General features: G+C 36.9%; 1 protein-coding gene across 12 annotated transcripts; it reads left to right on the forward strand.

The window, feature by feature from the left end:
- Window positions 1–500: 500 nt before the first annotated feature.
- LOC109559664 (killer cell lectin-like receptor subfamily I member 1) lies at window positions 501–24737 on the forward strand. 12 transcript variants are annotated; one of them, XM_070790113.1, is made up of 8 exons: window positions 501–923; window positions 6479–6601; window positions 9171–9269; window positions 9418–9486; window positions 18636–18787; window positions 19148–19242; window positions 19750–19844; window positions 24432–24737. In XM_070790113.1, exons 3-8 carry the CDS (start codon window positions 9239–9241, stop codon window positions 24515–24517), a joined length of 528 nt encoding a protein of 175 aa, XP_070646214.1. In that variant the 5' UTR covers window positions 501–923; window positions 6479–6601; window positions 9171–9238; the 3' UTR covers window positions 24518–24737. The 12 variants fall into 12 exon arrangements, 8 of the variants coding, with proteins under 8 accessions (XP_070646214.1, XP_070646215.1, XP_070646211.1 ...); XM_070790112.1 differs by lacking the exon at window positions 501–923 and adding an exon at window positions 956–2017; XM_070790114.1 differs by lacking the exon at window positions 6479–6601.
- The last annotated feature ends 2220 nt before the right edge of the window (window positions 24738–26957 follow it).

The raw sequence follows: 26957 nt of genomic DNA on the forward strand, positions 1-26957 counted from the left end.
AGAAATAAAGGATCCATTTAGTGAAGCAGAGATCACTTATGATCTAAAGGTGTACTGATGCCAAGCAGTCATTAGTAAGGAGTCAGAATGCAATGGCTTGAGTAGTGAGAATAAAATATAATAAATAGTAATGAAATGCAATGGCACTTTGAGAATTTTTCTAAGAGGATAGAGAGCAAAAATAGTATTTTTATTGAGCTTGAGGTCTAATGATGTTAAAAATTACATGTAATTTTAAACTGATGTGAAGGATAATATTAAGAAAATATTGAATATTCAAAAAGAAAGTGGAGTGATAAATAGTGTGTGATTCTTGGGTGGTGGAGTAGATAGACTCAAATATAGTTAAAATTGGCTTTATTGAAGAGGAAGAAAAACACCTCTGTTGAACAGGAGAGAAGATAAAATGCATGCGTATATAGAGAGAAAGATGAGGTAATCTGTTAGCTTTTCTTTTTCTGTGATATAGGTCATCTTCTGAGAACAAAGAGAGGGTGTGGAAGAGAGATTTGTTAAGAATGAAGAATATGTGATAAAATCAGTTGCAGAGAATGTGAAAGAATAATGACCTGAAGAAAGCAATAGGACACCTAGCAGCATTAAAGCGATTTGGTGCTGGTGACAAAGAATTTGTATTGTGGTAAATCTTACCTCTTCCAAAAGCACTTGGCTTCTCAGGTGTTGACAGACAGAAACATAATTTATCTCAAACATAGGATAATGATTTTATTGAACAAGTGGGACCAAAATATGTTCAAGAAAGCTAGTGATTGGCAGAAGAGAATCAAGGTTGACCTGAAAGGAGGTGAAGAAAGAAATATACTGATGGAGTGGAACAAGGTCAAGTTGGAGACAGGGCTGGAGATGTCAATGAGACCAGAGCATTTTCATGTTGGAGAAAGATGAATAAGCAATCTTGAAAGGTAAGAGTGTTTGTAGAGGGGGGGAGGTTTTAATAAGACATTTTTTGATATGAAACACTTAAAGGTACGACAAGGACCGAGATGTTCCCATGGGAGGGCTTGGCTGAGGCAGAGTGGGGAAGTCACTTGGGGATGGGGAGAAAGAAAAACTGAGTGGCCAGGGTGTAAGTGGATGGTTCACAGAGACATTGATGAATCAGAAGACTGTGATCCATTATTACAAGTCAATATCGATAATGCCTGGGAGCACATAAACCATGATGAGAGGAGGGAAAAGGAATGTTAGAGTCATAAGTAAATGGGGGTGACTTAAGGAAGATGGGATCAGTATGTGATTCTCAGTCGTCTGGTACAAACTAACAACAGAGACACATTTGGAAATTTATCATAATATGTTGTCTTTTTAACCCGCAAGTAGGTGACTATGGAAGTCTTTCAAATTACACAGTTATTAATTATAACATGCCAAACTCTACTACACTGTATTACATGTTATAATACACACAACGTAAACTTCGTTCTGGGTGGTGATAGCAACTACCACTAAATACTACTAAGAATTATATATTTTAATTTAGCCAGTAAAGCCTAAAATATACTTTCTATTCTGACACATCTGCAGACTTTTCTACATATCCCATGGTATTCTTGTTCTGTGTAACATCTAATAAAATATGTAATTTGGCTCATTTTTCTTTTCCATTAAGCTTCAGCTTTGATAAAGGGATATTCTTATTAAGCCGCCATTAAATTAATATTTTTTCAGACCTTTTTAACTAAAAAGTCTGTAATTTATGATACAGTTTTCAGAGTACCAAAAGTCATGAGGTATTGAAGCAACATTTTCACTTCTTGGTCAGTATTTTGTGGAAGAGTTAAAACTACAAATTGGCAGTTACGTGAAAACTTCCTGTGTAGTTTTTCACATATGTTTTGAACAACAAAAGTTTATGTCAGTATCAGAGTGCTTTCTAACCTAGAGTCTTCTCTAGAGGTTCTTATACCAGATTATCTACCTCATAACTAATTCCAACCTACAATAATTTTACATTATTTTAAGTCTCTGATTTTCCTACAAATTTATCTTCAAGTCAGTGAGTATGATTGCTTCCATTTATTTCCTTCTCTTAAGAAGTTAAAAATGTATGTAATGATTAGCATTAATTTGAACTAGTAACTCAGAATGTATTAAATGATAGTTTAGGAAAAAATAGCTTTTGTAAAATTATGTTGCATGCTTATTTCATAAACAATGGCATGGAGTATGAATCCAGGTATGTCTTTAATTTATTAATTTTTTTGTTTCTTTGTCTTGAAATTTTACTGTTTTTTTTTCTTTTTTTCATTTTTTTCCAACTACCTAGGCTCTTTCCTCCAGTAAATTTATTTAAAAAGCTATAATTTTCTCATTATTTTGAATTATTGGATCAGTAGATGTTTTTATTATTTGGTTTGGTACATAACAACAAATTAATTTCCAAAGGGAAAGATTTAGATTAACCTGAAGTCCGTGTAAATAAATGTGTTTTCTTGCACATTGTGCAACTCTATGTAACTGCATTTGACTTAAATTTACTGATTTTATTGGTAAAAATGTGTATCATTAGTATGTTAGTTCATATTTCTTTGGTTAGTGGTGAAATAAAAATCTTTTAGTGTGATTATTGGTGACAAAAAAATTTTAGTAATAAAAATGACATTTCTATAATTCAACTTAATTATTTTCCTAGTCTGTATGAGATTAGAAAGTTGTAACTATTTACTTATACTTTCTTTTAATCCTTTATTAGCTTTATTGTCTCATGTCTTACATTTAACATTTTGACTTATCTGAAATTTGTTTCAGTATTGTAGTGAAATTAGTGATCTAAGTCTATGTAATGCTTCGCTGTGAACCAATAGTCCATCCTTCCAGTGATTATACCACTTTTAAACTTTTCTTAGACCATGCTTATTTAATTACTTTTTCTTAATAACAATAGTCATTTTTCTTCCTCCTTTGGTACAAAAATGTAGTTTAATTGCACCAAATATTTTAACAGCTCATTCTTACAATACCAATATATTCTTCAATTAAATATCATTTTTCTATCATTGAGCAAAGTTTTCAGTAAACAATTTAAGGAAGTATAAAAATTTTTAATTAAAAAATTGTATCCAATTTTTTTCCTGAAATTTACTCTTAAAATAGCCATGGATGTAGAAAATATCCTATGTATAAAATTATTTGATTTTCAACATTTTAAAATTCTCAAAATTTCACCTTTAAGTTACTTTTATCACGTTCTTTAATTTTCAGTAAAATGAAAAGCAGTGCAAACTTGCCAAAACTGTACCTAAAAGTAATCACTGCAAATCTATTACTTTGCTTTATGTATCAATATTTGTTACATTAAATAGTTAAAGGTGTACTAGAGTATCAATTGGAGAAGGCATTGGCACCGGACTCCAGTACTCTTGCTTGGAAAATCCCATGGACGGAGGAGCCTGGTAGGCTGCAGTCCATGAGGGCGCTAAGAGTCGGATACGACTGAACGACTTCACTTTCACTTTTCACTTTCATGCATTGGAGAAGGAAATGGCAACCCACTCCAGTGTTCTTGCCTGGAGAATCCCAGGGACGGAGGAGCCTGGTGGGCTGCTGTCTATGGGGTTGCACAGAGTCGGACACGACTGAAGCGACTTAACAGCAGCAGCAGTAGAGTATCAATATATCAATGTGAAATATTAACTTATCTCACAACTCACTTTATTACAAACACATCTGCTAATAACTTTGTTTTTTGTTTTCTGTTTTCCAGCTTAACTCTTAGTAAAGCATAATGGAAAAAAAAAATCTATGCTGTATAACTTTGGATGTTTAAAAATTGTAAGATAAATTGCTAAAAGTAGAATTGTTTCAGAGCTTGCATACTTTATGTTTTGTAAATATTGGTAAATATTTTTGTACTCACAATCATTTGCTAATACAAGAATATCTGTTATCTAGTGTTTTCACAGGTAAAAGTTATTTTATTCTTTCAATTAGGCTTTTTTATTTATTAATGAATTTGAAGACAATAATTTTTTTTTTCAAATTTTATATTTTACCTTTTTATTTCTTTTGTTCATTTTTGGTGGTTCATTGGCATTGTCTCATTAATTTAGGTGGTCCATGTGCTTGCTTCTGCTTGTGTGTGTATGTGGATAGGTAAATATGACTTGATTAAGTGGGAAAAAGATGGTAGGCAGGCAGACTGAGAGACAAATTGTTATTTTACAATTGTAAGATTTACCTAGTTCCTGAGAGAGTTTTTTCTATATTAAGAATCTTCTGAATAATGGATTATTTCAGTGATACAACAACCTTTATGTCAACTTGATTTGAGATTAAAAAGCTTTAATATTAAATTTAAATAATAAGTTCTTTGTTAATGTCTTTAATCATAGTCTACACATGATTAACATTATTCATTACATAAAAACTATTGAGAGAAAAAAACTATTGAGAAGCAAATATATATATACTTTACTCCTTTCAAAAAATGATTAAAAGAGGAAATGAAATGTATAATCATATTAAAGGAAAATAAAATCATTCTTCTAAATAAGGATTGCAATGTTGGGAGAGAGATTTAGTCTCTCATTTGGTCCCTTTTTTACTCTTCTCATGTTATACCTAAATGTTTACTTATACATCAGAATGAAATAATTTTTCACTGTTTGATCTGATGCAATGACCACTTAACTCTTTTCCTCACATTTGTCTATTGCATAGATACTAAAGAGAAAGATATCAAGATTGAGCTAAAGGAATCCAAGTCTTTTCAGAAAAAAAAAAAAAAGCTTAAGAATATGCAAAATAAAGGTATTGTAAACAAGCAAGAGGTAACCCACACAGAACTGAAATTTCCCAGATCTCAACAGAAGCAAAAAAGACCCAAAACAAATGAGAGAAATGTCGTATCAAGTGAACAGCAAGCAAGACACAAGGAACTGAAATCACCCAGATTTTCTCTTTCAGTACAGAAAATGGTTGTTTAGGAAAAAAAGAAAAAGTATAATATTACATTTTGCAATTCACTAGATCTCAGTTCTTGCATTTAGATTACTTCTCTCAAAATCTTTATTAAATTGCCACATTACACTATTTACTTATCGTCAGGACTGTCCTTGATTATTTTAGGATATTACTGTGGAATTGTTTGTCTCTTAAATAGTCCTTCACTATGTTCATTTCTTCTAAAATTGTACTGATCCAAATCCCAACAGAACTGCATTATTTGTAAGAACTGTTATATGAATTCTATTGCTTCTTTCATGTATTATTTTAAAAATAATTCTTGGTGCAAGTCTTCCATTCAGTTCAGTCTAACTCAGTTCCAACAATTATTTTTTGAATTTGTACTGTGGGCCTGCTCTGGACAAAATGGTACCTATAAAGGTAAAGAAGCAATAATCACTTGACTTCAAAAAACTAACAAGAGTCTATTAGCAGAGAGACAGACTACAGAAAGAAAAAGAATATTTTGGAGGTAAAGTTTTTTAAGACTCTACAATCATTTGGATATTGGAGGTAAAGGTGAGAAATTAGTAGAATAAGATAGCAAGATTCCTAACTTAAGTGACTGAGTAGTTAATCATCTTAACCACCATTAAGAAAAATATTTAATCCAGTAAAAGTCAGATCATGTATGACATTTGAATCATCTCTTAATCAGTTCAGAGGACAACATACATAATGAAATGGGATTTGAAAGGTTGAATCTCTAGAAAGAAGATGGAAATGGGCAAGAAAGACTGATGTGAGTAGATAGGACTACAAATAGAGATGATGTGAATGAAAAGTCTACCATAGAAAAAGGCAACATGTAAGAATTAGCAGAGGAAGACTCAAGAAAGGTACATATGAAATGCATATCCAGATAGGAGAAACTAAACTATGTCTAATAAAGTGTAAGTGGAAAATTATTTCCTTGGATTTTGCAGTTGGGGTTTTTGTTTGATGATGGAGAAAAGCTTACAAGCTACAACTGAAAGTTAAGGGATCGAAAGAAGTTTAGTATAGGAATAAAAAGAGTCCGGAAAGTATTTTTACAATTTTCACTGATAATAGCAACATAATAGAAATGACAATGAAAAGTGGAAGACCTGAGCCAAGACAAGGAATCCCTTATCTCAAAATATTAGATTTTGAGAGATTTGAGCCCATGTATAGACTAATCAGATAAAGTTTATAAAAAAGAGATGATGAAGAAAAGGGCACAAAAAGATAATTTTCTCTTAGATAATAAATGCTCTAAGGGAGACGGGTGGCATGGAATAAATAGGATATGTAAAAGGTTTTGACTTGAATCATAGAGAAATTGCTCATCTTCTGAAATAAAAAGACAATGACAACAGGGTGTGAATATATGAATATATATACACACACATACATACAGATATCGGAGTGGGCAAGTTAAAGACATTCATAGCCTCAACTATTTTGGTAAAATAAGAGAAATATCTTGGTGTTTGGATAGAGCTTCTCCAAGGCTTGATTTTGTTTTGTTTTGTTTTTTAACTATCTGGAGGACTTGGGGCAGAAGTTGACCAAAACTGCTGCTGCTGCTGCTAAGTCACTTCAGTCGTGTCCAACTCTGTGCGACCCCATAGACGGCAGCCCACCAGACTCCCCCATCCCCGGGATTCTCCAGGCAAGAACACTGGAGTGGGTTGCCATTTCCTTCTCCAATGCATGAAAGTGAAAAGTGAAAGTCAAGTTGCTCAGTTGTGTCTGACTCTTCACGACCCCATGGACTGCAGCCTACCAGGCTCCTCCGTCCATGGGATTTTCCAGCCAAGAGTACTGGAGTGGGGTGCCATCACCTTCTCCGTGACCAAACTAAGAGGATTGAATTTAGTATTTTGCTCCCTCATTGCTTAATCTCAAAACCTGAAAGTAAAGTTTGACTCCTCACACTCAAGTAGTGTGTTCAAGCTGACCTGCTTCTCTCTTGGACTGAGATTCATATATTTTCACGGAGATTACTGAGACAGACTCTCAAAAGTCTCACATCTTCCACTTTTCACCTTTCCTTATATTTCAAGCAAAATGATCATGACTTTTTAAACAAAGTTCCTACACAATTTTCTATTGTTCTTAAAGTTAAAAAAAAAAAAAATAGTCCTCTCGTCCTACAGACTATCTCTCCATTTCCATCCCCTCCTTTACTGAGCTCCACTAGATTGTATTTCAGTTCCAAGCTCCCTGTCCTTTAAAAGTGTTTACAGAGATTGCCTCTCCAAGTTGAAGACACCCTCTCTCCATCCCCCATGCTTCTCCTACTTTAAGGAATAATGAATTTTTATTTTCCTCAAATTTTAAGTACAATGCCACTTTTTGACAGAAACATTTTCTAACATTATGCTGAAACTTGGTGCGTGCTTAATTGCTCAGTTGTGGCTGACTTTTTGCGACCCCATGGACTGTAGCCCGCCAGGCTCCTCTGTCCACGGGATTCTCCAAGCAAGTATTGCCGTGGAGTGGGTTTCCATACCCATCTCCAGGAGATCTTCCCAACGAGGGAATTGAACCCAGGTCTCTCACATTGCAGGGGGATTCTTTACTGTCTGAGCCACAAGGGAAGCCAAAACTTGATGAACATGCTCATATATCTTTATAAAATGTATGACAGCTATTTCTTTCTTGACAAAAGATAATAATGTATTTTGTTACTTCCCTTTTGACTGATATACTGAATGATTGATTGGCTAATAAAATGGATAAGAAAGCTGTGGTATATATACAAAATGGAGTATTACTCAGCCATTAAAGAGAATACATTTGAATCAGTTTTAATGAGGTGGATGAAACTGGAGCCTATTGTACAGAGTGAAGTAAGCTAGAAAGAAAAACACCAATACAGTATACTAATGCATATATATGGAATTTAGAAAGATGGTAACAATAACCCTGTATATGAGACAGCAAAAGAGACACTGATGTATGAACAGTCGTTTGGACTCTGTGGGAGAGGGAGAGGGTGGGATGATTTGGGAGAATGGCATTGAAACATGTATAATATCATATATGAAACGAGTCACCAGTCCATGTTCGATGCATGATACTGGATGCTTAGGGCTGTTGCACTGGGATGACCCAGAGGGATGGTACATGGAGGGAAAAGGGAGGAGGGTTCAGGATGCGGAACACTTGTATACCTGTGGCAGATTCATGTTGATATATGGCAAAACCAATACAATATTGTAAAGTTAAAAAATAAAATTAAAAAAAAATGTTAATGTTCAATGGAATTTATAATTAAGATTTTTATTTGCATGACACTATGCTTCCTGGTGGGGCTTCCCTGGTGGCTCAGAGGTTAAAGCGTCTGCCTCCAATGCTGGAAACCTGGGTTTGATTCCTGGGTCGGGAAGATCTCCTGGAGAAGGAAATGGCAACCCACTCCAGTATTCTTGCCTGGAAAATCCCATGGATGGAAGAGCCTGGTAGGCTGCAGTCCACCAGGTAACAAAGAGTTGGACACTACTGAGCGACTTCACTTCACTTCATGCTCCCTGGTAGCTCAGCCGGTAAAGAATCCACCTGCAATGCAGGATACCCAAGTTCAATGTCTGGCTTGGGAAGTTCTCCTGGAGAAGGGATAGTCTACCCACTTCAGTATTCTTGGGCTTCCCTGGTGGCTCAGATGGTAAAGAATCTGCCTGCAATGCGGGAGACCTGGGTTTGATCCCTGGGATTGGAAGACCCCTTGGAGAAGGAAATGGCAACCCACTCCAATATTCTTGCCGGGAGAATCCCTGTGGACAGAGAAGCCTGGCAGGCTACAGTCCATGGGGTCCCAAAGAGGTGGACACAACTGACCGACTAAGCACAGGATATTATTTTCTCTATCTAGATGTATTTCATTTCTGAGTTTACTAGAAGAAAGTATATTTGCGGAGTGCTCAGAGTTGATAATTTATAAAATCATAGGCAAAGGAGGCTCAAAGATGATGGTGAAGGTGGTTCAGGTGACATACCTGGAGCCTCAAGCAGGATAAAAAGTGAGATCAGGAAGAACCTATTAGGGAGGATATTTGAGTATGGAAAAATTAGAGTTCTGAATGTGGCTAAGAAATGGTTTTATTCAGGATGAACACATTCAAGAATTTAAAAAACGAATGATTTCCCTCTGAGAGTGAAACATTTTGGTGTTCAGTTTTATATTTGATGTTTTCTGGGAAATGATGAAGCTTCATCATTGTTTCTGTTTCCTTTAGTGCCACACCACCGATCTACAAAGTGGCAAGTGTTAGCTTGGAGTCTAGGGATCTTGTGTGTGGTCCTCATGATAACACTGCGTGTCTTGCTTGCAAAGTGTAAGTAAGTAATTGAGAAAATATCTGTTCTTATTACAATCAGTATGTCAGCAACATGTTTCAATGATTTGAAATCAGGACTGAATTTTACATTGTCTTAATATTTTATCCTAAGGAGAACTAATTACTATCATGATTTTTGCCATAGTATTTTCTAGCAGAGAAGACCAAAACCAAAAAATATCAACTGTTCCCACTCTATCTTCTAAAACTGGTGGTAAGTATTCTCTCTGTTCAGTCTAATTCTAATATTGATTACTGGTCTAAAGAGTTTATTTTCCTGACATCCACAAAACTTTAGTCAATCATGATAGAAAAATATAATTTTATAGTATGTTCAGTTTTTCATTAAGGAAAAATTAATATTGGGCAAAAGAAGAAAGATAATATAGGAGAATGTGAAAATACTCAAAGTGTCATGTGTGTAAGTATTGTCTGTGATTTGATTCTTATTAGGACAAAAAAGCGATTTAAATTATATTGAGGTGAAGGTGTGAGAAATGGGTGAAGGATGTCTAAAAGATAGAAAGAAAACAAGTGAAAAGCCAGGGAGTTGTGTCTCTTTGGCAATTTTTCTTTCTCGCTTTCTCTGATGGAGATGATTAGCATTTTTGAAATCACAAGAATTTATATTTTACATTAATATTTATTGTACATCCAGATTCAGTGGCCATAGTATAGAAAGTTGTTTTTAGTTTTCTCTCTTTTTCACATATTGCAAGTTTACTCAAATCCTTATCAGTAAATTCAGCACTTATAAAGAAAAAGATATATCTATTCCTAAATGAGCCTGTCTTTCCAGGAAGATGGGATTTTTCCCCTCTGTTATCCTTTTGGGGAAATAATTGCATTTTCATGAACAGGGTTGGATTTTCAGGAAGGATGCATTTGCCAAGAAACAAAGTATCTTTACCCACACACACACAAAAAAAAACAGAAGGGTAGGGCTCCTATATCAACCAAAAGCATTGCCCATGAGTATTACCCATGAACTATCTTCTAAGCAGTTAAAAAGGAAAGAAAAATTATGACAATAATCGAGTAATTCAGGCATGGCATGAAAATAATTTGGCTTAGCATTCTCCAAGAATTTAGAGACAAACATTTATGAAAGGAGAAAAGTCAAAGTATAAAAAAGATGGAAGAAAGAACTAATTTCAAGTTTTATTAAAAATAAATTGCCTGAATAAAAAGGGAATGTCCCAATAGATTCAAGAAACAGGAGACTAGACAACACAGCTACTAGTTTTTATTATAATCAGTTATTGTTTTAGAACTTGTTTGATGGCTCTTAGAAAAAATAAAATCTATAAATGCCAAATATTAGCCATTTATATGGCTTGTGTTTTTGTTTTTCTTTCATTCACCTGGTTTGAAAATTCAGTTCAGTTCAGTTGCTCAGTCATGTCCAACTCTTTGTGACCCCATGGACAGCAGCACGCCAGGCCTCCCTGTCCATCACTAACTCCCAGAGTTCACTCAAACTCATGTCCACTGAGTCGGTGATGCCATCCAACCATCTCATCCTCTGTCATCCCCTTCTCCTCCTGCCTTCAATCTTTCCCAGCATCTGAGTCTTTTCAAATGAGTCAGTTATTTGCATCACGTGGCCAAAGTATTGGAGTTTCAGCCTCAACATCAGTCCTTTCAATGAATATTCAGGACTGATTTCCCTGAGGATGGACTGGTTGGATCTCCTTGCAGTCCAAGGGACTCTCAAGAGTCTTCTCCAACACCATAGTTCAAAAGCATCAATTCTTCAGCACTCAGCTTTCATTATAGTCCAGCTCTCACATCCATACAAGACTACTGGAAAAACCATAGTTTTGATTAGACAAACCTTTGTTGGCAAAGTAATGTCTCTGCTTTTTAATATGCTGTCTAGGTTGGTCATAACTTTTCTTCTAAGGAGCAAGTGTCTTTTAATTTCATGGCTGCAGTCACCATCTGCAGTGATTTTGGAGCCCAAAAAGATTAAAGTCTCTCACTGTTTTCACTGTTTCCACATCTGTTTGCTATCAAGTGATGGGACCAGATGCCATGATTTTAGTTTTCTGAATGTTGAGTTTTAAGCCAACTTTATCGCGCTTCTCTTCCACATTCATCAACAGACTCTTTAGTTCTTCACATTCTGCCATAAGGGTGGTGTCATCTGCATATCTGTGATTACTGACATTTTTCCCAGAAATCTTGATTCCAGCCTGTGTTTCATCCAGCCCAGCTTTTCTCATGATGTACTCTGCATATAAGTTAAATAAGCAGAGTGACAATATACAGCCTTCCAATACTCCTTTCCCTATTTGGAACCAGTCTGTTGTTCCATGTCCCATTCTAACTGTGGCTTCATGACCTTCATGCAGATTTCTCAGGAGGCAGGTCAGGTGGTCTGGTATTCCCATCTCTTGAAGAATTTTCCACAGCTTGTTGTGATCCACACAGTCAAAGGCTTTGGCATAGTCAATAAAGTAGAAGTAGATATTTTTCTGGATCTCCCTTGCTTTTTCAATGATCGAACAGATGTTGGCAATTTGAAATCTCTGGTTCCTCTGACTTTTCTAAATCCTGCTTGAACATCTGGAAGTTCATGGTTCACATATTGCTGAAGCCTGGCTTAGAGAATTTTGAGCATTACTTTGCTAGCGTGTGAGATGAGTGCAATTGTGCAGTAGTTTGAGCATTTGGTGTTGCCTTTCTTTGGGATTGGAATGAAAACTGACCTTTTCCAGTCCTGTGGCCACTGCTGAGTTTTCCAAATTTGCTGGCATATTGAGTGCAGCATGTCACAGCATCAATTTTCGGGATTTGAAATAGCTCAACTGGAATTCCATCAACTCCAGTAGCTTTGTTTGTAGTGATGTTTCCTAAGTCCCACTTGACTTCACATTCCAGGATGTCTGGAACTAGGTGAGTGATCACACCATTGTGGTTATCTGGATTGTGAAGATTTTTTTTATAGTTCTTCTGTGTATTCTTGCCACCTCTTCTTAATATCTTCTTCTTCTGTTAGGCTCATACCATTTTTGTGCTTTATTATGCCCATCTTGCATGAAATGTTCCTTTGGTATCTCTAATTTTCTTGAAAAGATCTCTAGTCTTTCCCATTTTGCTGTTTTCCTCTATTTCTTTGCATTGATCGCTGAAGAAGGCTTTCTTATCTCTCCTTGCTATTCTTTGGAACTCTGCATTCAAGTGGGTATATATTTCCTTTTCTCCTTTTCTCTTCATTGTCTCAAAAATGACAGAATCATCTCCATTCATTTCCAAGGCAAACCATTCAATATCACAGTAATCCAAGTCTATGCCCCGACCAGTAATGCTGAAGAAGCTGAATTTGAACGTCTCTATGAAGACCTACAAGACCTTTTAGAACTAACACCCCCCAAAGATGTCCTTTTCATTATAGGGGACTGGAATGCAAAAGTAGGAAGTCAAGAAATACCTGGAGTAGCAGGCAAATTTGGTCTTAGAGTACAGAATGAAACAGGGCAAAGGCTAATAGAGTTTTGCCAAGAGAACCCACTGGTCATAGCTAACACCCGCTTCCAAGAACACAAGAAATGACTCTACATATAGACATCACAAGATGGTCAACTCCGAAATCAGAATGACTATGTTCTTTGCAACCAGAGTTGGAGAAGCTCTATACAGTCTGTTAAAACAAGACCAGGAGCTGACTGTGGCTCAGATCATGAACTCCTTATTGCCAAATTCAGACTTAATTTGACGAAAGTAGGGAAAACCACTAGACTATTCAGGTATGACCTAAATCAAATCCCTTACGATTATACAGTGGAATTGAGAAATAGATTCAGGGGATTAAATCTGATAGTGTGCCTGAAGAACTATGGTTAAAGGTTTATGACATTGTACAGGAAGACCATTCCCAAGAAAAAGAAATGCAAAAATGTTATTTGAGGAGGCCTTACAAATAGTTGTGAAAAGAAGAGAAGCAAAAGGCAAAGGAGAAAAGGAAAGATATCCCCATTTGAATGCAGAGTTTGAAAATTAAAAGCAATCAAATAAAAATAATTAAGGACATGCAAATTATGACCCCAGTGGGTTACCATTACACAACCACCCAAATGGATAGAACTTGAAAAGACTGACATTAACAAGCTTTAGAAAGGATGTGGAGTTAACTGTACAGGCACAAATCCCCAATAAGTCTACTCTTAGACACTTAGAAAAGAGAAATGAAGACACATGTCCACATAAGACATGTGAAAAAAATATTTCTAGACACTTTTCTTGTAATTCTTATAAGAATTATCAGCAATCCAAATGTAAATCACCAGATAAATAAACTGCCAAAATGTGGGTTAGTCATAGAATGGACTGTTCAGTAATGAAAAGGAATGAAATCCCTATACTCACAACCTGAGTAAAACCCAGAAACACTATGCTGAGTAAGCTAAGAATTGATCAAAAGAATTGATACTGAGTGATTCTGCTTATATGAATTGTTAAAAATATAATCTGTAAAAAATAATTTACAGTTATGCATATCAGATCCCAGGTTGCTTGGGTGAAGTAGCAGTGTGGGGCATTAGTTGAAAAGGGACAGAAGTTAGCTTTTGATGTGATGGAAATATTCTAAATTTTAATTGGCGAGGAAGTTACAGAAGTATACTTATTTTTCAAAACTTATCAAATTGTGTACTTCAAAACAGTTTATTTTGTTGTGTGTAAATTATAACTCAAGTTGACTTAAAAATGGCACGTGCCTGTGTACTAAGTTGCTTCAGTCGTGTCCAAGTATTTGTGACACTTTGGACTTAGCCCACCAGGCTCTTCTGTCCATGGGATTCTGCAGGCAAGAAAACTCCAGTGGGTTACTGTGCCCTTCCTTAGGGTATCTTCCCGACCTAGGGATGGGACCCAGGGATCAGGCACTGCAGGTAGATGATTATTATTATTATTATTATTAGGGTAACCATCCCTGGAAGCCCTAGTGATTCCTTTGCTATTACATAATGCCTTTGTTTGGGGCTTCCTGGGTAGCTCAGTGGTAAAGAATCTGCCTGCCAATGCTGGAGATGCAGATTCATTCCCTAGGTTGAGAAAATCCCGTGCAGGAAGAAATGGCAACCCACTCTAGTATTCTTGCCTGGGAAATCTCATGGATAGAGGAGCCTGGCAAGTGGGATATGACTGAACATGCAGGCACAGTGCCTTTCTTTGTCATCATGGTTTTGCCTTTAAAGTCCATTTTGTCTGATAGAAGTATTGCTTTCCCCATATTCTTATTTTTTATATTTGTATTTTTGGAAATATCTTTTTCCATCCCCTAATTTTCACTTTGTGTCTTTCACCCTGAAATGAGTCTCTTATAGGCAGCATATCACAGTTTCTTTTTTTTTTAAATCCAATATGCTTGCTTTTGATCAGAGCATTTAGTTCATTGACATTTAAGTAATAATCATCCAGGTGGCTCAAATGGTAAAGAATCTGCCTGCAATGCAGAGACCAGGGTTTGATCCTTGGGTTGAGAAGATCCCCTGGAGGGGAAAATGGCAACCCAATCCAGTTTTCTTGCTTGGAGAATCTCCACAGACAGAGGAGCCTGGAAGGCTGTAGTCCATGGGCTCACAAAGAGTCGGACATGACTGAATGACTAAACATGTTGATATATATGTACTAATAACCATTTACATCTTTGTTTTCTGGTGGTTGTAGTTCTTTTATAGTCATTTCTTCTTTTGTTTCTCCTTTTGTGGTTTGCTGATTTTCTTTTTTAGTATACCTGATTTATCTTCTTTTTAGTTTTTGTGAATCTGTTGGATGTTTTTAATCTGTGGTTACCAGGGAGTTCAAGTATGTTAACTCACAGTTATATCTACTTGCTTTAAAAGGATAGATATTCAAGTTCAAACACAGTATAAAAGATATACATTTTTATATTTACCTCTCCCACATTTTGATGTCCTATTTTATAGCTTCATGATTATCTTTTCACTGTTTCCTGTAGTTACAATCACTTTTGCATTTTTTTTATTCTTTTTTAATCTACATTCTGACTTAAGTGAGCTTAGATTCTTTTATATATTTGCTTTTCCTATTGTGATTTTCCCTTTCCTATAGGTTATTGTTTCTTTTCTATTAAGAAACTGCCCTTCGATATTTCTTTTTGTATAGGTTTGCTGCTGCTGCTGCTAAGCTGCATCAGTCATGTCCGACTCTGTGCAACTCCATAAATGGCAGCCCACCAGGCTCCTCTGTCCCTGGGATTCTCCAGGCAAGAACACTGGAGTGGGTTGCCATTTCCTTCTCCAATGCATGAAAGTGAAAAGTGAAAGTGAAAAGTGAAAGTGAAGTCGCTCCAACTCTTAGTGACCCCATGGACTGCAGCCTACCAGGCTCATCCATCCACGGGATCTCCCAGGCAAGACTACTGAAGTGGTGTGCCATTGCCTTCTCTGTTGTATAGGTTTAGTATTGCTGATTCTTTTGGTCTTCGCTTATTGGAGAAATTCATCATCTTTCCTTCTATTCTAAATGATCATTTTGTTGGGTAGAGTATCCTGGGTTCCAAGTTTTTTCCCATTTCTGGACTTTGAATATATCTTGCCACTTCCTTCACATCCACTATTGATAAATTACTGCAGAGCAATTAGTTGACAGTCTTGTGGGAGTCCCCTTGTAACTACCTCTTTGTATTTTTCTTTCTGCCTTTAGAATCCTTTCTTTCAATTTTTGCATTTTAATTTCACATTTCTTGATGATGTGTTTGGGTTGATTGTGTTTGGGACCCTCTGTGCTTCCTGTTTCCTTCTTTAAGTTTGGAAAGTTTTCAGCCATAACTTCTTCAAAACATTTTTGATCCCCTTCTCTCTCTCTTCTCCTTCTGGAAGCCCTATTCTGTGTGGGTTGGCATGTTTTATATTATCCTATAGATCTCATATATTGCTTTTGTTTTGCTTTATTTGTCCTTATATCTGCTGTTCTGATTGAGTTATTTCCATTTTTTCTGTTCTGGGTCATTTATTCATTCTTTGTGTCATTTAGTTAGTTATTCATTGCTTCTAGATTGCTTTTTATCTCAGTAATTGAGTTATCTACTTTTGATTGGTTCTTCTTTATAGTTCCTAGTTTCTTTTTATAGTGATCTACATTTCTATTGATAGCCTTTCTTAAGTCAGTTAGTATTTTTACTACCACCTTCTTGAACTCAGGGTCTGGTGAATTCTGTTTTATTATTTGTTCTTTCAGGGGATTTCTCTTGTTCTTTTAATTGAGAGTAGTTTCTCTGTCATTTCTTTTTATTGAAATTTCTCTGACTATATTGAATTTAGGAGAAACAGTTGTGTATTGTGGTCTTGAAGGTTGGTTTTCATGTGGCAGCAATCCTGTAAAGACTGTGTTTGTCCAGTGTCTTTGATGTAAGGGCTGCTTTTGATATGGAAGCCAGCTACTTCTATCCTCAGGGTATCCTGGCCACTATCACTTTGCTAGGGTATGTGATTGACATTAGTGGTGTGAGGCGGGACTTCCTCTCTTCTCAGTGGCTGTTGCTGTCTGTCAAGTGCTGGATCTTTTCCCAGTTGCTAGAGTAAAAACCCTGAGGGAAAGACTCGATCAGCCTCCATTGCCCTTGAGTGCATGCCCTGACACAAAGTGGGGTGCTTGCTGAAGCAAGTGTGACCCATGTACTTACAGAAGACCTATGCACAACCTATGGAGGTGTCCATGGCTCCACTCAGAAGTGGCTTGGGCTTGCATCCCTTCCCCTGTTGTGATAATCCCAGGTCTAGTGCAAGGCTGTAGTGTGGAGAATGCTGAGGCTAGGGGTCAGGGCACTGTGGCTGCAGGAAGTGAGTTGGCTGTGCTGCTATCGAAGATCTGGGCTGTCTCTGTGGCATTCTTCTCCCAGGCCCTGTCTGCCACAGATCCAGCTCTGAACTGAGGTATGAAGTGGGTGGAACTGGGGTGCTCTCAATTGGGAGAGGAACCGCTGAGTGCTCCTGTGGGTGCTGAGAATTGCTGTCACTGCCCTCACCTGAAACACACCTCAGGCTCATCCAGGCTGCCTCTGTGTAGTTACATCAGGTCCTCCCTCAGTATCTGTCTACTGGGACTCAGCACGAAGCCACTGAACACTCCTGCAGTGCTGCCCTGCAGATTTGCTGACAATGGCTAGCATCGCCCCACCCAGATCACTCTCTAGGCCTCCCAGTCTGTCCCTGCAGAACTAGACAGAGTCTTTTCCCAGGACCTGTTTGGCTGGATACGACACCAAACAATGGTGTGGAGTGAGCAGGACTGGGGTGATCACCTCTTTGTATTGAAATTTGTGGCAATGCAGCAGTCACCCATGCAAGACTCTACCCACACTGACTGTTAGCCAACCAGCACATACACTGTCCTCATAAGTAGAGTCTAGGCTTTTAGAGCCCTCTTTCTGTCCCAGGAGTTTCCCCATCAGGCAATAGGGCTTGTCTCCTACACACAGGATCCAGGACTGGGATGCCCAGACTATGGCTTATTCTGCTTATTCCACAGGGTGAGGGTTCTTTTCTTTCCTTTCAGATCCCTCCCAAGGGTGCAAGGTCCTGAACTGATGCTGTTTTTTTCCCCCATCCTACCAGGTTACAATTTTCTTGCCATTTTGATTGTATGGGAGTTCTGCCAGTTTCCAGTTAGTTTTTCATGAAAATTGCTCCATATGTAGATGTCTTTTTGATGTGTTTGTGTGGATAGATGAATTTCATGTCCTGCTTCTCTATCATCTTACTCTCCCTCAAGTATATGTTTTTGATGATTTAAAAAATATTATTAAAAATGCAAATTACATGTTTATTAAATAAGGTATAAGTTTTAAAATTTTTTTGCTGAATTTTATTCTGTATATTTAAAATCATTAATAATAAACATTTTTGACAAAAGGGAATAACTCATCAGTTACTTTCAGTGCTTGTATGTTTATATGTTGTTTAGCCTCTTATTTTATTTTTAATATTTATTTATATGGCTGCTCCAGGTTTTAGTTGCAGTATGTGGGATGAAACCCAGGCCCCCTGCATTGGGGGCAAGGAGTATTAGCCACTGGACCACCAGAGAAGTCTCTGGCCTTTTAAACATGCATGTATAATTTTAATCACATCAAGCAATCTTGTAATATTATTTGGAATGCATTTTCCTTATAGGTAAAATTTGATAACAAATTTTAAGTAGAAAAGTATAATACATGAGCTAAATATTATTGTTAGCTATGGTTTGTATAAAATTTGCCCAGGAACATTACAAAAAATGCTCACTTTGCTTTCTACCTAATATTCATCTGTATAAGAAGCACAAAGGTATAGTAACTGTGTTAGTAGTAGTGATTCATAGTACAGAGTACACATTAAATGAGTTTATATTTTCTAGAATGTTCCTGTGACCTTTGTTCCACTCACTGGATTGGATTTGGAAATAGTTCTTACCATCTTTTCAGTCAAGCCAGAACCTGGGTGGAAAGCCATGCTGCCTGTGCAGAGCTGAATTCCCACCTTCTAAAGATTGATACTAAGGGAGAGCTGGTAGGATAGACACTTCTGTTTTTGTTGGTGGTGGTGGTGTTATACTGTAACTATATTTGGTTTGAAAGCATTAGTGATTGACACCGTAATTTGGGAAAACTGGAGATTCTCAAAAGTATATGATATTTTCTTTCTTTGACTCAATTTTCTTAGGGAGAGATTAGAGAAACTCTACTTTTTGAATGTTTAATGCTAGAAGAAAAAAATCACATTAACAAATGAGATATCTTGAGAAAAAAAAAATCTTTTTAACACTAAGTAAATGTATGCAAGCCCTTGGGAGAACTCTAACCAATAACCTTTGAAAGGAGTGGATTATAATATGCACACTTTTCTGGTTTATGATTTTTTTCCTAATAGGAAATTTTATCAGTGCTAGAAGAAAAAGGATGGATAGGTCTTCAAATCAGTGAATCCTGGTTATGGGAAGATGGCACCACAGTAAATGAAAACCTGTAAGTACAGTATTTTGATAACTGAACTTTTCTGTGTATATAGGGATGTGTGTATGTTATGTGTGTAGGGCACAGAAAAATCAGCTAAGAAAAAGGAAATTATTATGTTTTTTGAAAATCATCCTGTGAGATTTAATTGGGGGAAAATTGCCAGTTCTTTCTAAAAAATTTCACCTTTAGGAACTTTACATTTTTAACTTTACTGGACTCAGGATAAATTTGTGCATAGTTTTAGGCAAGCTTATAAATCTATAGACTTCTGTTGTATTTTTATTATTTGTCATTTGGCTTATAATTCTACTTAAACAGGATGGGATTAGGTATTGTCTAATATTTTCTGTTAAGTTTTAATATTTTGTAATTAAAGACTATTAATCTTCAGAGTTTTGTTCTTGTTTTGATTTGTTTAGTTTGTTCTTTTACTGTTTCTTATTTTGTTTTTGCTGATTTTAAGCTTGTGAGTTGGCATTTGTAGATATGACACCTTGCTTTACAATTTTTTTGCAGATTTGAATTCCTGAAAATGGATGATGAGAGTTGTGCATATATTGAAGGAAATTATGTGTATACTGCTAACTGTTTATCTGGGAAATCTTACATCTGTGAGCTTACCATATAGCAGCTGAATTTTGCTAATACATATTGTTGGTGAATTTTAATTAATTAAAAAGTACAAAATATGTTGTTGCTTTTATAAAATGGTATAAATTATTACTAAAGCTTTTTTTTTAACTGCACACAGAATACTTTAGCTAAATTTTTGAATTTTAAATGTATTCTAAGTGAGGAAAATTTATCACCCAAATTCCTTGGGAGCAAGTATTTTCCCTATGATAACTCATATTAATATTTTTTAATTTAATAAAGTTAAAAGCACTTTTTATGAACTAAAAAATTTGTAAAATTAGGGATACAAAAATAAAAAGGGCTTCTATATCAGTTAGGGTTCTGGCATGAAATAGACATCATTTAAGATTGTTCAAGAGGTTTACAGTGATGAGGACACTCACCATATTGGTGAGGTTTAATGGAAAAAACAAGAAATAACAAGATTTATAGACCTCTCCTTGGGGGCAAGTCTTGGGGGCAAGCCAGGGTGCTTGTGTTCAAGCACACTCCTTAAGAGCAGAGTCCAGGATTCCCACAGTCCTTCCATCTGTCCCGGTACTTCTACCATTAGCCACGGGTACTTGTTTCCCCCACAAAAGACTCCAGGACTGTCACACCCAATCTGTGGCCTGACCCATTCAATCCCAAGAGTGGGCCTCCATCAGTATAATCTCTCTTTCCTCTGAGGCCCCTCCAAGGGGCACCAGTCCTGACCCAATCACTTCTCTTCCCTGCCTACCTGATTACTTGTGTATCTTTCTTACAGTTTGGTTACACAGGAGTCCTTTTGCCAGTTTCCAGTTAGGTTTCAGTGAGAATTGTTCCACATGTGGATGTATTTTTGACACATTCATGAGAGGGCAGGTGAACTTTATGGCCTCTTACTCTGCCATCTTAATCTGAAAAGTGTTAGTCACTCAGTTGTGTCTGACTCTTTGCAACCCCATGGACTCTAGTTCACCAGGCTCCTCTGTCCATAGGATTCTCCAGTCAAGAATACTGGAGTGGGTTGCCATTCCCTTCTCCAGGTCTTGATCTGAACCTCCTTTATTTACTTGAAATATAGCATGACTCCCTTTTGATCTATAAAATTTCTGCTGAAAAGGCAAATAATAATGTTATGAGAGTTCTCTTGTATATAACCAGTTGCTTTTCTCTTGCTGCATTTAGTATTCTCTCTTTGCTTTTAATTTTTGCCACTATAATTATAAGTGTTTTTTTGTGAACCCCTCTGAGTTCCTATTGTTTTGGAACTTCTGTGCTCCTGGACAGGGATATTTGCTCCCTTTTCCAGGTTAGGGAAGTTTTATACTCTTATTTCTTCAAATGAGTTCTCTGCCCCTTTCTATCTCCCACTTCCTTCTGGGTCTTGTTTGTGTACTTGACATTATTCCATAAGTGTCTTAAACTGTCCTAATTTTTGAAATTCTTTTTTCTTTATTCTGTTCAAGTCAAGCAATTTCCACCATTCTCTACCAGTTTGTTCATCTGTTCATCTGGGTCATCTAATCTGTTGCTGATTCCCCCATGTGTATTTTAAAATTTTAACTATTGAAATCTCCAGCTCTGTGTTTCTTCTGATATTTTCTAACTCTTTGCTAAAATCTGTGCTCACCCACTCTTCTCCTGAGTTCACTGAGCATTCCCATGATCATTTCCTTGAATTCTGTTAGATAGATCAGTTACCTTCACTTTGTTTACTTCTTTTTCTGTGATTTAACCTTGTTCCTTAATTTGAAACATCCTGTCTCCATCATTCTCTCTGATTCTCTCTATTTGTTTCTCAGTGTTAGGTAGTTTGGTCATGTTTCTGGTTCTTGGAGAAGTGATCTTACATAGGAGATGTCTTATGGTTACAGAGCCATATGCTCTAGAGGTGACTCTGTGTGGGATGCATAGGTCAACTAACTACTACTGGGACACTGGTAGATGTGGTTAGTCCCTGTCTTGTTGGTTATGTTTGCAGAAAACATTTTTCCATGTTGTCATATTTTTTTTCACTTTTCCAATAGTATCTTTTTGATAGACACAAAGACTTTATTCCCAAGATTTATTGAGATATAATCAACATATAACATTAAGTCAAACATTTTGATTTGATAGATTTATATACTGCAGAATGACTACCATCATTGCATTGACTAGTACCTCTGTCCTATCACAGAGGTACCTTTCTTTTTCATGATAAAACTTTCAAGATATATTTATTAGCAACTTCCAAGAATATACTACAATATTATTACTTTATTCATCATGCTGTACATTAGATCTCTAAAACTTGTTAATCTTACCACTGAAAGTTCATTCAGTTCAGTTCAGTCACTCGGTCATGTTCAACTCTTTGGACTCCATGGACTGCAGCACGCCAGTCTTCCCTGTCCATCACCAGCTCCTGAAGCCTGTTCAAACTCATGTTCATTGAGTCAGTGATGCCATCCAACCATCTCATCCTCTGTTATTCACTTCTCTTCCTGCCTTCAATCTTTCCCAGCATCAGGGTCTTTTCAAATGAGTCAGTTCTTCACATCAGGTAGCCAAAGTATTGGAGTTTCAGCTTCAGCATCAGTTCTTCCAATGAATATTCAGGCCTGATTTCCTTTAGAATGGACTGGTTGGATATCCTTGCAACTCAAGGGACTCTCAAGAGTCTCCAACACTGCAGTTCAAAAGCATTAATTCTTCAGCCTTCAGCTTTCTTTATAGACCAACTCTCACATCCATTCAAGATTACTGGAAAAACCATAGCTTTGACTAGACTGACCTTTGTTGACTAAGTGATGTCTCTGCTTTTGAATATGCTGTCTAGGTTGGTCATAGCTTTTCTTCAAAGGAGCAAGTGGCTTTTAATTTCATGGCTGCAGTCACCATCTGCAGTGATTTTGGAGCCCAAGAAAATAAAGTCTGTCACAGTTTCCACTGTTTCCCCATCTATTTGCCATGAAGTGATGGGACTGAATGCCATGATTTTAGTTTTCTGAATGTTGAGTTTTAAGCCAACTTTTTCACTTTCCTCTTTCACTTTCATCAAGAGGCTCTTTAGTTCTTCACTTTCTGCCATAAGGGTGGTGTCATATGTGTCAGTCAGTCAGTTCAGTCGTTCAATTGTGTCTGACTCTTTGCAACACCATGAACCATGCACGCCAGGCCTCCCTGTCCATCACCAACTCCTGGAGTCCACTCAAACCCATGTCCATTGTGTCAGTGATGCCATCCAACCATCTAATCCTCTGTCATCCCCTTCTCCTCCTGCCTTCAATCTTTCCCAGCATCAGGGTCTTTTCAAATGAGTCAGCTCTCTGCATCAGATGGCCATGAAGTGATGGGACTGGATGCCATAATCTTAGTTTTCTGAGTTGAGCTGTGAGCCAACATTTTCTCTCTCCTCTTTTACTTCCATCAAGAGGCTCTTTAGTTCTTCTTCATTTTCTGCCATAAGGGTGGTGTCATCTGCATATCTGAGGTTATTGATATTTCTCCTGGCAATCTTGATTCCAGCTTGTGCTTCCTCCAGCCCAGCATTTCTCATGATGTACTCTGTATATAAGTTAAATAAGCAGGATGACAATATACAGCCTTGATGTACTCTTTTCCCTATTTGGAACCCGTCTGTTGTTCCATGTCCCATTCTAACTGTTGCTTCCTGACCTGCATACAGGTTTCTCAAGAGGCAGGTCATCTGTGTATCTGAGGTTATTGATATTTCTCCCAGCAATCTTTATTCCAGCTTGTGCTTCATCCAGACCAGCATTTCATTATCTTTGACTAATATTTCCCTACCTCACACCAAGTCACTGGTAACTATCACTTCTCTGTTTCTCAGAAATTGACTTCTCCAGATTCCACACATATTTGATATCAGGTAATATTTGTCTGTGTCTGTCTGACTTATTTCAATATCAAACTGTCTGGTGTTGCTTTCAGAATATGTAGTTTTGTATTTACCATGCCAAATTCTCTCTTATCATTCTTCAGCTTTAGAAGTAAAATGTCCATTCTTGGCTCTTTGCCCTACTGTACAATTTTTAGAAATACCTTGTTTAGTTCTTGAAAAAAATTAATAATTGGATGTTTGTTTTAGTTATACTAAATGTTTATAACAATTTGGGCAGAGTTTGTGTATTTGTAACATAAGTAAATATTTCAGTGAATTGGTAAGATATTTTACCATTAATTTAGGTCTTCTTCAGTAATTTTCAATAAAACTTCATAATTCTTTACATAGTAATTGTGTTTATCTTTCATTAGATTTATCCTAGGTATTTAATTTTTTCCTTAATGTAAATCACATCATTTTTTAAATTTATACTGGAAGTGAAGCACTCATATAGAAAATAGAACAGCCAATTAATGTATAATATTTAATTTTCACAAAATAAATATGACTATTTGGGGATACATTGTGTTGCTGCCAGAATATATTTTGAAGTGTTAACTCCCTATTTCCAAATGTGACCTCATTTGGAAATAGATCTTGGTATGTGATCTAGTTAAAGCTAGTTCTTTCTTTAGAGATACGCCTAGAAAATTGTGCTTAGGGATCAGCTCTGCTCACAACCTTATTTTGAACTTCTACCTTCCAGACTGTGAAAAACAAAATCTGTTTTTTCAAGATATTCAAGTTGTACTACTTTGTTACAGAAGCCCTAGGAAACAAATACTACATTGATGTAACCAGCACCCATATAATTGAATAATATTCCAAGCACCTGAGAAATGCCTCTTGGACACTGTCTCCAGGAATAACTCCTCATCTTCATAACAGCTATCCATTCCACATCATTATTCCTTTTGGGAATAAATCCCCACTATAGTACATTTTGTCTTAATTTATAATAGCAGAGATTAGATTTACCTGGTTTTAAACTGTATGAATAAATGGAATCTTATAGAATAAACTATTTTGTGTCACTTTTTTTTCCTCAAAATTGTTTGTGATATTAATCCACAATGACATGAACAGACCGCATAGATAAAAGAGATACCATAAAGAGATATTCAGCCTCAGAAAGAATAGGAAAATGTAAATTTAAATAATTCAAGATAATCCTTTCTGTTGGTGAAGGTTTTATTGGTAAGATATCTCTTACCTCCTTAAACTAAGAAGATGAACTACTATCTTGATCTTTTGTTAAAAATAAATAGCTAGGTTGTAGCTCTTACCCTCGTTTTCATTTCTTCAAATTTGTTTGAGTGCCAAACAGATATTGTTTTCAAAAGGAATAGCAAGTAATTTGTAAAGATATAAGAGAAGTAAGATTTATTTCATTCTGCTGTACTGGCAATATTTTGAGAAAATTCAAGTTGCATATACTTTTTGAAATTAATCTTAATCTGATGCTTTATTTGCAAAGGAGAAATCTACTACAATGAAACTTCATTTTATTCATATCTGTTTTGAGTGGTTATATTCAAGAAGCATTCATAGGGCAACAGTAAAGATGAGGGAAGGGTCACATTTCAAGTTTATTATTCACTCAGAACAGTTCAGTTCAGTCACTCATTCACGTCCGACTCTTTGCGACCCCACGAATCACAACACGCCAGGCCTCCCTGTCCATCACCAACTCCTGGAGTTTACCCAAACTCACGTCCATCGAGTCAGTGATGCCATCCAGCCATCTCATCCTCTGTCGTCCCCTTCTCCTCTTGTCCCCAATCCCTCCCAGCATCAGGGTCTTTTCCAGTGATTCAACTCTTTGCCAGAGGTGGCCAAAGTATTAGTTTCAGCTTAAGCACCAGTCCTTCCAATGAACACCCAGGACTGATCTCCTTTAGGATGGACTGGTTGGAATTCCTTGCAGTCCAAGGGACTCTCAAGAGTCTTCTTCAATACCACAGTTCAAAAGCATCAATTCTTCAGTGCTCAGCTTTCTTCACAGTCCAACTCTCACATCCATACATGACTACTGGAAAAACCATAGCCTTGACTAGATGGACCTTTGTTGGCAAAGTAATTTCTCTGCTTTTAAATATGCTATCTAGGTTGGTCATAACTTTCCTTCCAAGGAGTAAGCATCTTTTAATTTCCTTGCTGCAGTCACCATCTGCAGTGATTTTGGAGCCCAGAAAAATAAAGCCTGACACTGTTTCCACTGTTTCTCCATCTATTTCCCATGAAGTGATGGGACCAGATGCCATGGTCGTAGTTTTTTGAATGTTGAGCTTTAAGCCAACTTTTTCACTCTCCTCTTTCACCTTCATCAAGAGGCTTTTTAGTTCCTCTTCACTTTCTGCCATAAGGGTGGTGTAATCTGCATATGTGAGGTTATTGATATTTCTCCCGGCAATCTTGATTCCTGCTTGTGCTTCTTCCAGCCCAGTGTTTCTCATGATGTACTCTGCATATAAGTTAAATAAGCAGGGTGACAATATACAGCCTGCACATAAAATAGGTTTAAACAATTAAATACCTCATTGGGAATATGACATAAATTAGTCACTCATTCATGTCTGACTCTTGTGACCTCATGGACTGTAGCCCACCAGGCTCCTCTGGCAAATATTTTGGAATACATAGCCATTCCCTTCTCCAGACTATCTTTCTGACCCAGGGTTCAAACCTGGGTCTCGCCATTGAAGGCGGATTCTTTACCATCTGAGTCACCAGGGACATGACATACAAGGTAACATATTCACAGGTTCAGGGATGAGGATGTGAACGTCTTTGAGGGCTGTTTATACACTATCTCCCACAGTCTTCCACTCTTGGGAGGATGAATTTGGAATTCTACATTATGGCCTGTTACTCTTCCTGAGCAAATTCTCTGACCACAGCTCTGATGCTGGCAGTGAATGCATGACATGTTCCTCTTATGTGACAATCTCACTCTAGGAGATGAGTGTTTGGCAGATGGAAATAAAAGTTTAAGGTGCTCAGTCGTGTCTGACTCTTTGCAACCCCATGAACTATATAGTCCATGGAATTCTCTAGGTCAGAATATTGGCTTGGGTAGCCTTTTCATTTTCCAGGGGATCTTCCCAACCCAGGGATTGAACCCAGGTCTCCAGCATTGCAGGTGGATTCTTTATGAGCTGAGCCATAGGGGAATCCCAAGAATACTGGAGTGGGTAGCTTGCCCCTTCTCCAGGGGATCTTCCCCACTCAC

This window comes from Bos indicus, chromosome 5, assembly GCF_029378745.1.
Source record: "Bos indicus isolate NIAB-ARS_2022 breed Sahiwal x Tharparkar chromosome 5, NIAB-ARS_B.indTharparkar_mat_pri_1.0, whole genome shotgun sequence".
Classification (NCBI taxonomy): domain Eukaryota; kingdom Metazoa; phylum Chordata; class Mammalia; order Artiodactyla; family Bovidae; genus Bos; species Bos indicus.

Bases quoted from the DNA above. Each gene is read 5' to 3' on its own strand.
- LOC109559664 (XM_070790107.1), top strand. The intron at 18,788-19,147 runs GTAGGATAGACA...TTTTCCTAATAG, and splicing joins TTGATACTAAGGGAGAGCTG to GAAATTTTATCAGTGCTAGA. The intron at 19,243-19,749 runs GTAAGTACAGTA...ATTTTTTTGCAG, and splicing joins ACCACAGTAAATGAAAACCT to ATTTGAATTCCTGAAAATGG.